Source organism: Vipera ursinii (assembly GCF_947247035.1).
Source record: "Vipera ursinii genome assembly, chromosome: 1".
NCBI classification, from domain to species: Eukaryota; Metazoa; Chordata; class Lepidosauria; order Squamata; family Viperidae; genus Vipera; species Vipera ursinii.
This window is the reverse complement of record NC_139512.1, coordinates 30830003-30844057: the sequence shown is the minus strand read 5'-3', so window position 1 is coordinate 30844057 and position 14055 is coordinate 30830003. Positions and strand designations below refer to the sequence as shown.

Below are 14055 nucleotides of genomic sequence, written 5' to 3'. Positions count from 1 at the left end.
TAACAAGTTAGTTTTGTCTTGGTTTTGGTAGAATATATAGGATTAAAAAAGGAAATTTGATGCAGACTTTTCTTATTATGCAGTCTTCTCAATAGTGAATCAAGGCTGATCAATAGCTATGACTGATTAGTGTTATTTGTTTAAAAAGTTGACCTATACTACTCATTAGCAGGGATTTAAGGTGGAAAGGAGTAGACAGGGAAGAAGTAGGGAGGGTTTTGTTTGTTGGGTTGTAAGTATAAGTTCTATATTCCTATGATCTTGACAAAGTCAGCTTGATTTCATTGAAAATGTATGAAGGTTATCTCTATATTTTCAGCTGCAAGAAGAGGAATTTGTGAAAGTCATTTAATGACAACTTCAGAAGGAAACTCCTGGCTTCATACCTTGCTTGCAGTTCTTTAAAACAGTAGGAAGTTCGACCATACTCTGCAGAAAGCATAAGCTTTAGACCCTCGATACTCAGCAATAGAATAGTAAACAACAAAAAAAGAATGATCTTCAATTATCTATTTCACATTCATTCCCAGTTGCTCAGCTTCAGTGGTCATGTGCTTCAAAAACATGTAGCCTGGATAATTACTAGGCTATAGATTCTATCCTTGACCAGTAATTTACTCCTGGATGTGCATGAGTTTATTGATTTACTAATCAAATGTAAATCCTGCTCAATCAGAAGATTCTTGGTGGCTGATAATAATGACTTTAAACATCCCAAAACAAGTTTGCAGTCCAGCACTTGTTGATGCCAACTGTAGATTGCCTTTGACATGCCTGCATGTGCTTTATCAGATATTAGTAGACTGTTTAAATCTCAGATTGGTGTTACAACTTGTGTACTGATTTGTCCACCTTCTCTCCCACCTGCTATTTTACACCAGTCTGGTACCACAAGCTTGAAATCTTATCTCCCCTTTATTAAAATGTTGTTTCGTAACAGACACACACCACACAGTATGACAAGTGGTAAAATTGTGCAAAGAATCTTCTTAACCAAGACATTTCTTAAATAAACTCTGCTTAATTGATGTTAAAGAGCTAAGAATGGGGGCAGGGTATATTTCCATAGGACTGAGCTACAAAGTCCTGATTTTGCTCTTGAAAACTCTGTCTTAGGGATTCACCTCCAAATAACAACTTGAAATGTCCTCAGGGATGGTTTTGCGTGCAGGGGGGGGGAATGGTTTTATCACCAGGCTGACTTCTAAGTTGGAGCTCTGTAGGGCAGAGTATTACTTGATGGATCATCTAGCAACCAACCTTGGAATTTTTATGCAGTAGTTGTGCACAAAGTAGCTTGATTGAGTTTTACATTTTTCCAGGGCTGAGCACTGATGAGAAAAAAAGTTTTGGGGAAGACAAGAAATGCCAAATTAAAAAGGTCAGAAGAAAGAGTGAAGAGGCACCTCAAGGCTAAGTGTTGCCAGTAGGTCCTATCGCGATGTAGAGCCTCCAGGACTGCTGGATGCTGATGTGTGGATGCTGATTCTATCTGTTGTGCTGCATTAACACCTAAACTGTCAACTCTTGCAAGCAGAAACAGGACAATTTGACCTTTGTTTTCTTTTTGCTTGCTCTATATGGAGCACCTGATAGAACTCTCAAAACAATTAAATGTATATAATTATAATAACCACAAAATATGGCATATGGAAAACAAAGGTAATTTTCAGCTGTCACTGGAAAGGCATCAGATATATTACATGCAGATCAGTCAGGATACAAGCCAAGAGGAATGCTGTAATAGACACACACTCCTCTTTGAGTCACCGCACACTGTATTTCAGGATAATGAGACAGAGTCTTCGCAGCCAGTCTTAAGAAGCAGGACCGTGTAGAGCATGGCTTCTCTTTAGCTACTTTGGTCCCAAGCTGTATAAGGTTTTATAAATTAGAAAACTAAGAGTTCATAAAGATGCTACCCTATTCTGCGTTAACTGTCACTTCAAAAGATTTTCAAAGGAAGTTCCAGATGGAAGATTCCAGCAAGTTGGGACACCATACACATGGGTAAAAACTGGCTGGGTTTAAAAGAAAAAAACCTACAGCTATTGCCCTGGTCCAGTAAGCAGTTTAGGTGAGGTCTGAAAACTCAGAAGGCTGAACCGTGACTTGGGCAGTGCAATGGGTGGATTGGGCTGAGCAACAGCAACTGGCCCAGTCACCTAACTGGCTTTCGTTGCTTTTCATAGATTGGTATTAGACCTGACTTCAATAAATAAGACTGGAAAAATGAGTGTGACACTGAACAGTAATGAATATAATCTCCCAGGCTGAGATTGAATTTTACACAATTAGGAACTTCTTAACCAAAATCCTAGAACCCAGAAAACTCACTTGGTAAGAAATCATGCAGAAAATATCTAATGGCAGATTCTACTTCTTCATCCACTGTTTGTGGCATGATCCAGAGCAAGACAAGGATTTTATTACTTAAAGCTAACTCATATTCAATAGGTTTTTAATCTGAATCACTGCAGAATGACACTGAAGGAACATATCCCAGTGAAGGCAGCTACAGGTCCAAAGGAACCAATGCAAATTAGCTGTCTGCCCACTCCACAGTGAGTCTAGATCTCCAAACCCATCTCAAAAACAAGTGTATCTAAGAAGTCTATAAGTCTATAACTGGACATATAAACCACACTTACAGTTTGAAGTCCTTCTCATCTTGATCCACAAATAAAAAGAAGCCTGACCTAAATGGCTCAGGGCTTCCCCATATGTGGTTGGCCCACATACACTAGGTATTGAGTTTGACATGGCTGCTTTGGGTGAAGGAATGCTGCCTATTTTCAAAATGCTATCTAGGCCTGGTATCTTAATCAGACACAGAACAAAAAAAAAAATCAGGTCATGGAATATGGAGGTCATTAAGGGACCCACCATCAGATACAGTGGTGCCCACGGGCCTTGTAGCTGTAGTCTTGAAATATCTTTTAAATAATCCAGCAGTAGTTATTACAGGGAAGATGAATTCAGAAAAATTATACACTTTCCTAGAAAAATTATACTCCTCCCCTTCATTTTCTCCTAATCAATTACCTGGTAGAAGGAGGGTTGACCCCAAATTTGGGAGTGTTAGGCTGGACTCAAAACATAGGAATAGCTAAGAACCATGCAAGCAGTTGTGCACAATAACCTTCCTTTATCTCTGATCATTGTCATTTGCAATCAGAATACAGAATGGCGTTGTTGTAGAGAGAAATTCAGAAAACAAAGTTTAATTTCTTCTCCTTTAACAAGAATGATTTTAGGATTTTGCCTACCAGTGCACCCAAAAGGATAATAGGCTTCCTTCCTGTCACAACTGAGCTGAAAGTGTGGCTATCATCAATTTTCTCGTGTCACAGGTAGCTCAAATTTAAATGATATGGAAAAATATAAGTCAGAATAAGACTTTAGTCATGAAGGCCAAACACCTCTTTCCTCTCCTATTGTGTTCCTACTTCCTATTTCACAGTGGAATGAATAATTATTACCTCTTTACAAGGTGTTTTGCTGTTCTGCTTAAATGCTTAAATTTCAGTTGTCTGGGTATTTTACATTAAAGCTCAAAACATTTTACAAGTAATATTTCAGATTTGGCCTCTGCTTGCTGTTACTTACCTTACGTGCATTCTTTTTTTTATAGATATTTTATTAGTTTTTAACTATAACAATCTCCAGTGTCTGGTGTACAGCGCATTGTCTTGGTTTATATTTTAACAAGAAAAAAGGTCAATAATAATTAACAATCAATAATTAAATTTGATAATTCCATAATTAATATATTAATGATACATTTCTTTGACCTTCCCTTCTCCCATTTGTATTCTCCTTCAACCTTAGCCAAAATATAATTCTTAATATTTTCAATGTATAAATGATTATAGACTTTTATATTTATACACATAATATTCTCTCTATATAACATTTTTTCAGCTTATATTATTCTCATAACCATCATCTCATTAGTTCAGCATACATCCTATTTTTATAATTTTTGTTTCCTTAAATTCCCTTATATTCAATCCAATTCTTATCAGTCATAATTTCTTCATATTAGTCATCTAACTGTCCAAATTTTCCCATTTAGGTACTTCCTCCCAATATTTTATATCATGCATTATAAAAATACTATACTTTTTACCTATCTTATAATATCTAGATATAACATCCTTTTAATCAGTTTATATTTCACATATATCAATAAAAGTCACATCAACCTACTATTTTAACATTTCATATATTATAAAACATACTATTACTTAAATCTCTTATCCTTCTTGTTATAAGGCCCCCTTGTGTTCAAAATTCTCTGTTCTTTTAGCCATATTCAAACAAATGTTTATTCACGTAATAGTCCATCTGGTAGGGCGAGTCAAATCTCTTGTATCTCTCTCTGGTCGTCTTCTTTTGCAGAGTAATTTTCCAAGTTGATGTAATCCGCTTACCCAGCAATTCCTGTACTTTTACAAATGTTGTTGGGAATACAAAAGATGAAGTAAGATAAATACTTTTTGTCTCCCAAACTTTGATGGTTCTCCTGATAATTCCATTTTTCTTGTTGTATCAGAACCTTGAAGATTTTTTTCCTGTTTGTGTCAAATTATAATTCTTTTCCTTTGTTGTTTCAACAATTTATTTTATTTATTTTATTTATTTTATTTATTTATTTATTTATTTTATTATATTTATATACCGCCCTTTCCCGAAGGACTCAGGGCGGTTTACAGGGTGATTAAAGCAAAAAATACAAAAGTTAAAAACAATTAAAAAAAATTATATCCATCCCTGAACAAATAAAACCCCAGTTAAAATTAAAATTCTCAGCCTGGGCCAGAGAGCTCGAAGAGCCAGGTCTTCAGGTCCCGGCGGAATGAATGGAGGTTGGGGGCAGTCCTAAGCTCCACTGGCAGCTGGTTCCAAAGGGCGGGCGCACCCACAAAGAAGGCCCTATCCCTGGGTGTTGTCCACCGGCAATCTCTTACTGGCGGTACCCTGAGAAGACCCTCCCTGTGGGAGCACACTGGACGAAGGGAGCTTGATGCCGGCAGCAGGTGTTCCCTCAGATAACCCGGACCCAAGACATTTAGGGCTTTATAGGTCATCACCAGCACCTTGAATCTCACCCGGAGGGCAACCGGGAGCCAATGCAGCTCACGGAGTAGAGGTGTTACATGGGAGTATCGGGGAAACCCCCATCACAACTCGCGCGCCCGCATTCTGCACCAGCTGAAGCCTCCGAGTGGTCCTCAAGGGCAGCCCCATGTAGAGAGCGTTGCAGTAGTCTAAACGGGAGGTCATTTGATCATACTCTTCTAATTTGTAGTCTGCTGATTTATTTGTGCCTTTGTTGTTATTTCCTGGGTTTTTTAATTGTAAATTTAGATTGGAAATATGCTTATTTAAATCATCAAAGTTGTTTCGGATTTCCTCGTGCTTTTGAGTCTATTGTCATTTGTATTTGTGCTAACATTATATTTTCTCCTGGAAAGTATTTATCTTGCCTTGAAGTATTTCTTCTGAAGGCCCTTGATTTTCCAGGCTACGTCCTTCAGGAGAAAATATTGAATGTGGCACCCTATCATTTTTTGATATGTGATGTCCATGTTGTCTCCCCCTTTCAAATAATCTTCCATCAATGTTTTAATTCAAAGGTCAGTTTATCAGTTAGTCAAAATTACAATTCAGTATATTAAGCCACTTTAAATCCTTCCTACAGATTCTTCTCTAAAAGATTTGCCAAAAAAACAAGGGTTTCTTTTCCATAAAGTTTTTAGATTTAAGCAACAGTCCAGGTGTGGGGTTTTTTCAGACACTTTTTAATCTTATAAGTGGCTCTTCCTTTGTTCCCAGCTGTCTTCAGGGTTGCTTCCAATTCAAAGGAACAAACTTTTTTTGTTTCTAGGCACTCTGCCAATTTCTGAGTCCTTATTGTTAGTGTTCTATTCTCTGAGTCTCCACTAGATCTCAGCAGTTCTTTTTTCAGTTTTCCAATCCAAGTTATTTTTGTTATATATTTTTATAATTCCATCAAAAAAAATTAGGGTATAGTCTTGAGTTTTTTAGTTCCTAAATTTGTCCAGACTGAAGTATTTTAAATCAAATTTTAATATATTTCTTCCCTCCTTTAATATTAATGCACCGCTTCCATCTGTAAGGGAATGGGGATACAGTTCCCTCCCTTCACTTCTGGAGGTTTTCTTGCTTTGGAGATCTTTTCAAGGACTTAGATAGCAGATAGAAGAAGATCAGTGCTCTCACCAATTCCAAGCACGCTGTTCACCAATGTTTAGGTTTGTGCTCTGGGACTTTGGCTGCAAGCAGCTTGGGTTAGACGCTGATCTCACGCTAGCCTTTCTCCTGTCAGGTTTGGAGGGCTTTCCCCAGATCAAACGAAGTGATTGCCGTCGCTTCGTGATCAACGGAGCGCCCCTCCTTCATGGTCACCTCTCCAGGGCAACTTCGAACCCATCAAGGGTCCTCCAAGCAGGAAGAAACTGGCTGTGGGGAGCGGAGGTCTGCTCTCGCACGGCCATGCGCTGCTGGCCCAAAAACCAGGAGTCTTAACTTACATACATTCTTTACCATGTATAAAGCCAAATCATAGCTAGGAGGGTTGAAAGTGTTTGAAATGGAAATAATGTTTTTAATGAATAGTCACTTTAATTGTAGCTATTCTGTAAAAAAAATGGTAATAAAACTGCAGCCATTCATGAAGTTCTACATTTTTTCCAAAGAGGATCATAATCAATTCTAAGTAATCAACTCACCTCATTTGGAACTCAGATATATACAATAAGGATTTGTTGAGTTAGCATTGGATTCTTAATTTGAATGTTTGTTTAAAAAATATTCCTCCTTACGTATGGGAAATATGCCAAGAGTGCTAAGACAGATCATGGCACCCTGCAATTTAAATGGTACATGGTTGAGAGCATTACTGTCTAGAAACAGTTCTACACCAAAATCTAAATGTACACTCAACTCCTATGCAGGAAGACCATTACTGATAGCGTTAAAAGCAGGTAAGAGAGTTCTTCTCCATTCCCACCCTAAATAAGTTGGGTCATATTGTTTCTCTGGAGCAGTTCAGATCACACAAGGCAATTTTACTGCTGATCCTGACTATAATCAAACTGAATCTATTACGTTTTCCAAGAATTCTCATGTCACAACAAAGTCTTATATTTCCTCACCTTAAGAACTTATTTGCAGATATGAAATACTATCTCAATAGGATAATTCAGTCCCCAGAAACACAGTATTAAGAATGCTAAGAATATTTGAATGCAATACCTGCTGGGATACAAGGAAACAAGCAATTTGTTTTGAAAGTGGGATTTGTAGTATTAATTTCACATTGAAATTAAAGTTATAACCTTTAAATATGATAAAATGAATCATATTAACCTATAACATGTCCTTAAGTAAATGTTGTATATCATACACATTAGCAGACATTATTTTAAGGGGCTGTGTTAATTAGGTAGCATAACTGATATCTTTTATACAAGGTAAAAAAAGAGACTGAAGACTGGATTTGTATGGCAAGTACTAGTATCATTTAGCTTAATACAAAAAGACGTGCACTTTGGTTTTTTATAGAAAAAATACTCTCTTTTTCAACATATCAAGTTTCTTTCACATAGAAGTGTCAGATTACAGATAAACCAAGAATTATTTTAAGATTAGGATAGTGATTTTCAATTAGCAATCAAATCTATAAACAATTTTCTTTTATTGGATACTGCAAAAATAATATGTCAGGTATGCTCAAATAAACTTATCCTGTTTACTCTCACTTATTTATTTTATCACGCTCCAACTCCTAATGCTGATGCAACAAAGGTACTTCATTAGGTCTCCAAGGTTCCCAAACTAAATCTGAGAGCATGTCTGGGGATACTAAGAATCCATTCTATATTCTCTACAAGGGATATAAGATTCATATTTATCAAGCAACACAAAAATCAGGTCTTATCAAAATATAAAATATTTATTATATTAAACTACAATTACAGAATATACAATATTTAGAAAAAGGCACTCCGCTATCTCAAAAACCTAATTATTTAAAAGCAATACATTCTTTACAACACTACCATTTCCTAAAAACAGCAGTTTATTCTTTGTACATTGAGCAGCCACTGCAAAAGATTTGATCTCCAACATCCTCTGATCTAAAAAAAAAGATAAATTAGTTTAATCTCTTTTGATTAGTAAGTTCTAAGAGAACACAACTTCTGTTACAGCTCTTCCACATGCAACAATGCTTTGTGAGAAAATTAAGCTTTGAAACATAAGAACTGCCTAAAGATTGATTTAGCTATTGATTTAGTAATTAATTCAGCCGAATCTAGCTATCTCCAATGTTACTGAATTCAAGTAATAAATTATTAGTGTGTAAAATATTCCCTTCTGTCAAGAATCACAAATTACTTTGATTTCTGGGTATCAGATCTTAAAATTGTTAATGCAAAACTTTCTGCAGCCCCAATTTACTTCACATCACTTTATTAAGTTTTGCATCTAGTTTTTGTCATATTACAACTATAAATCCCTCCAGAAGTTATCAGTTCAATACAACCAAAGGAAATTAAGCCATATCTGGATAGGCACTTACTCTATAACTGAGCATAATGAACAGATAATGGTGCTGCAACAGTTGCAGAGTTTGCTGCAGTTCTGGCATATGTATTGATCACACTGCGTGCAAACTTCTTTGTTGTCAACTGTTCTTATACAGGAGGAACAGGCCTTTGACACTCCTACCGGCAAAACTGTGTATAAACAAGCAGATTAGTAAATTACATTTCAGCACTGTTTGCCATAAACATCTCCTTTATACTATAATCAAATCAGTTTATTTGAACTCTCTAGTACAAAATCTTTATATTGATAAAATAGATTTATCCAGTAGATAAGGTATCAGTGGAGCTGAATTACCAGGAAGTGGGCCTAGGACTTTCTATATGCAAATCAGGTGGTACTACTTTTCATACATTCCTACACCAGATAAGATCATTTAAATACAATTTCAGGGCTTTGTCTTGCATTTATCCAATGAATACAACATTGCATTTAACTTTTACACAATATATTCAAAAATCTATTTATAACAATACAATATTCTATAAACATACAAACCTTCATACATTGGGAACAAGTCTTGCTATTATTTGCTGTCTCCTCTTTTTAAAAGGAAAACTAGCTACAGGAGAGTATTCTTTCACACACACTTCATCAGAAACCAACCAATTAAAACTACATTGGCAATAATCTATAATTTATCATTATTCAAACATAGATACAGCTATCCTGAGTATAAAGAAACATTCAGTTTAGCATAACTTGATAATATTTCTTCTCAGAGTACAAATAAAGTTGCATTGTTCTTGGAGTATTCTTGGAAACTACAGCAAATTAGTGAGAGAAATAAGCTATGCATGACAACAGAAAAATTGACAGAGGCTGGCTACATATCTTTACAATTTCTGTATCTGTATCATTTCTGCACTGTCTAAATAAAATTTGTTGAGAGGCCTTTTCCAATTATTATTTTATATTCCAAAAATCCATGTTGCAAAAAAGTTGGTGCCGCAGAGCACCTAATGTAATTCTTAACAACTGGGGGAAAATTCCCATCACAAACTTAGGTCCTGAAATGCAGCTACTACCAGAAAGATTCAATGACAGTAATATCTGAGCACAAGTTTAATTATAACTACAACTTCTGAATTCTCTTATCGCTGAAAACAAGTAACAGCAAACAGCACATCTAGATATAAATACACGAAACAGGCTGAAAACCACAAATTATTACACAAATTATTAGTACATAAATGTTTGATAGCTAACTAAGCATCCTTACCCATTTCACTTGAACAGGGTTGTCGAAGTTTTCCATCCTGCCCAATTAACATTTGTTTATTACATCTGTGCCAAGAACAAATTTCTGATTTGTCTTTACATGATTCTGGATACTGTGCAATTAGATATGTTCCCACTGCACTTGCATTGCAAGCATTGTCCATGTATGTTTGAGCACCTTTGAAGAGCAGTTGTTTGGTTTTCTCTGTGATAATAAGAGAACAAGAACAAAGATCGGAATGTTATTAATGATATTCTAATTGTACAGTACAGAGTCACATTATAATGTATTATTCAATTTGTGTCTATTGTACAACCTCTTAACTACAAAACCTTGTAGCAACAAATATGATTTCAGTTACTTTTTTCTGCCTTCTGGTGGTTGGCTGGACTTTTGCAACCCAAATATGGTACTCCTCCAAGCTAACCAAGAAAGAAATTGTGAGCAACTTCCAATTCTCTTTTCTTGCAAAGAATGTCTAGAGGTTGAGAAATCATGAACATGACTTACCTAAAACCAAACCATATTGGTTCACTGTGTTCAGAATTACATATGTTGATTAAATTATAAATACCACAGTTCAAGCTGGTTTTGATATATTATTAGCTTATCACAGTATCATAGTGACAGTTTTTAAATAGTGAACCTCTACATGCAATGTTACACTCAGGTTAGCTGCTGAACAGAGCGAAATGGTTGGAGGAGAGTCAACCGTTTTAGTATTTTAAGCCAGCAAGAACGTAAAATAGCCTTGAAAACGAAGCACAAAACCCTGGGGACTACAAGTGAGTGCACTTGGCCTGGGTGTGTGTGTGTGTGTGATAGACTCAAGTTCTGAAGTCGAGGGTGTTTAGGGAAAGCAAGGAACTCAAACGACTGGGTTCTTTTGGCAGATTAAAAAATGACCCCCGTCTTTTTCATCAAATGCCTTGGGGCCTCCCGCGCTTCGAACGCGACGCAGAGCACCTCTGGGCATACACTGAGCGCTTTTCTTGTCACGCACCAGGCAAGTTAGAGCGGCCGGAGATTCGGTTCTTATGGTTTACACTGCAGGGGTCTTCAAACTTGGCCCTTTTATGACTTGTGGACTTCAACTCCCAGAATTCCTCAGCCAGCAAAGCTGGCTGAGGAATTCTGGGAGTTGAAGTCCACAAGTCATAAAAGGGCCAAGTTTGAAGACCCCTGGTTTACAGTGACAGGAAAGAGAGGGAGAAGGGAGCTTCGCTTCCTTCTTCCAAACAGCCGCCTTTCCGGAGGCCGAGCAGGCGCACCCGGCTCACGCCAGGGCGGAAAGGCTCCGCGGCGACAGAGGGGAAACGCGCCCTCAGCAACGGAAGGCAAACTCCCGATTCTCGCGAGGACAAAGCCTCGCCGAGCGATTTCTCTGCCCCTTCCCCGTCCGCCGCGCCGCCTCACCGAAGATCTCGCGCCGGTACCTCTCGCCCATGACGCCCTGGCTCAGCTCCTTCAGCCGCACGCGCGTCTTCAGCTGCACCGGGGACGAGTCGGCGAACGGGCAGGAGCGCTTCGGCATCTCTTTCCTCACCGGGCTGGTCGGCGCAACCAGCAGTTCAGGCACTCGCAGCTCCCCGGGGGGGCTTAGCGGGACGATTAACGCCAAACCTAGCCGGACCTTTCTGCGCGGGAAAAAGAGCTGGAGGCGTCAACCAGACTCCCGGAGGAAGCCGCTGCACGGCCGGCCCGCCTGTTTGGTCACCCGCATTTACGTCATCGGACCCTCGGCCAATCAGGAGGCGAGTTGAGGACCTGAGGGAGCAGAGGAAGCTGGGGTTCCGCTAGTGCAGGGGTAGGCAACCTCGGCTCTTTTATGACTCATGGACTTCAACTCCCAGAATTCCTGAGCTGGCTCAGGAATTCTGGGAGTTGAAGTCCATGAGTCATAAAAGAGCCGAGGTTCCCTACCCCTGCGCTAGTGGGCGTTCGCATTGGCGGGGAGAGACGGGGCGGGCCTGGGGTCGAAAAAGAGCGGCGAGCAGGTTGAAATCGTTCAAGCGATTATTTATTTATTTTATTTTTATTCCATTTATATCCCGCCCTTCTCCGAAGACTCAGGGCGGCTTACAAACTTAGCAGTAGCCTTCATTCTATGTATATTATGAATCATAACATTGATGCCTTGGATAGTCCCATCAACCATTGGGGGAGGCGTCGATATTGACCAGTTTGAAGAACCCTGATCTAGAACAATGGTTCACTGTTTTTCTGGGAAAGGAATATCCTCAGCCTTTCAGTGAAATGCAAAGGGTCACATTCTTCCTTCAACCCGGGAGTGGGCAGGAAATAAAATTAATGATATAGTTAATATGTATTAACTCCTGGTATATTTAATATTTAATAATATTTAATAATTTCCCTTCTGTGAATTAAAAAAAGTATAGCTCAGAAGCGACTTTGGAAAAGGTTCAGGGACCATAGCCAACGCTGGGGAAATGACATAGATTCCTAATCGTATGTTGTACACTGAAAAAGCAGATGTACAGCTATTTCAATGTGAACCCTGAAATTAGTCATGCTTATTAAGGCAATATATGAAACCACACAAGAACATCTATTCTATTCTATTCTATTCTATTCTATTCTATTCTATTCTATTCTATTCTATTCTATTCTATTCTATTCTATTCTATTCTATTCAGAGCCTTGGTGGAGCAGTGGGCTAATGCCTCCTTAAGTAACACCAGCTGCCTGCAATTAGTGCAGGTTCGCATCCCACCAGGCTCAAGGTTGACTCAGCCTTCCATCCTTCCGAGGTAGGTAAAATGAGGACCCAGATTGTTGGGGGCAATAAGCTGACTTTGTAATAATGCCGCTTGGGGGAGCGCGTGGGAGCTTTGGAGTAGCCCGCTTTTAAACCAATAGGTTCTATAGGCCCTATTGAGTATTCTTGAATAAACCTCATTTAGGATTCGATGTTGGAGTCAAGGCTTCATCAAAAATGACATGGGCATTTATCTCCCCGTTGTAATTTTGTTGTTGTTAGTTGCGAAGTCGTGTCCGACCTATCGCGACCCTATGGACAAAGTTCCTCCAGGCCTTCCTGTCCTCTACCATCTTCTGGAGTCCATTTAAGCTCACGCCTACTGCTTCAGTGACTCCATCCAGCCACCTCATTCTCTGTCATCCCCTTCTTCTATTGCCCTCAATCTTTCCCAGCATTAGGCTCTTCTCCAGTGAGTCTTTCCTTCTCATTAGGTGGCCAAAGTATTTGAGTTTTAGCTTCAGGATCTGGCCTTCTAAAGAGCAGTCAGGGTTGATCTCCTCTAGGACTGACCGGTTTGATCGCCTTACAGTCCAAGGGACTTGCAGGAGTCTTCTCCAGCACCATAGTTCAAAGGCTTCAATTCTTTGGCGCTCAGCCTTTCTTATGGTCCAGCTTTCACGTTGTAATTTACATTTAAATAATATTAACCAAAAATTTAACTTACTTTAAAAATGTAACTATTATATATGGGAAAGCAAACATGCTTAAGGACTAGGTTTACTCCACTGCAGCCTTCACTCTTGTCACCGTACATTTTTGAAAGCAGTGGGATTTATCCACTATGAGATGAATGTCATATTGCACAATAACATTTTTTTTCATGGGGATAAGAGGCTAATGGACAATACACAAAATTTCCAACATATTTATTAGTTATGCATGTTGATTCAGATTTTATCTAAAAGTTATATAACTCCTACTGGTGCCATGCATACACAACACCATGTGAGAACACAGAATTTACTATAGGATTCTTGGCTACATGTGATATATGATCCTGAGCTACAAATTCTCTTAGAATTTACTATATTTGGTGATGTTGGAAGATTTTGGCCATATCTTTTTTGAAAAAAAATATTGCAGTATTATCATTTACATTTATGGATGCAAATCCCTATAGATTTTCAGCAGTATATATACAATACAAGAAATAAAATAATAAACCTAAGAAATATGCAATAAACAAAGAGATGAAAAGCTGGTCCAGACTGATGCACCATGTGTACTTACGGATGCACCTCAGTATGCCTCTATGTCAAGCTACTGTGAGAGTTGTACTGGTTATTATTGGCTTCTAGGTGTAATTCAAAGTGCTGGTAGTCACCTGCAAAGCCCTATATGACACAGGGCTAAGATATTAGTGGGGCTATCTATCTCTTATTATTTCTGCTTACCTAACAAGATCTGGCATGCT

At 38.4% G+C, this 14055-nt stretch overlaps 1 protein-coding gene across 1 annotated transcript; it reads right to left on the bottom strand.

Moving 5' to 3' along the window:
• Positions 1–7963: 7963 nt before the first annotated feature.
• SIVA1 (SIVA1 apoptosis inducing factor) lies at positions 7964–11565 on the bottom strand. Its single transcript, XM_083348344.1, has 4 exons — positions 11276–11565; positions 9860–10063; positions 8612–8768; positions 7964–8168 (listed from the first exon to the last, which is right to left on the bottom strand). Exons 1-4 carry the CDS (start codon positions 11391–11393, stop codon positions 8111–8113), a joined length of 537 nt encoding a protein of 178 aa, XP_083204470.1. The 5' UTR covers positions 11394–11565; the 3' UTR covers positions 7964–8110.
• Between the last annotated feature and the right edge of the window lie 2490 nt (positions 11566–14055).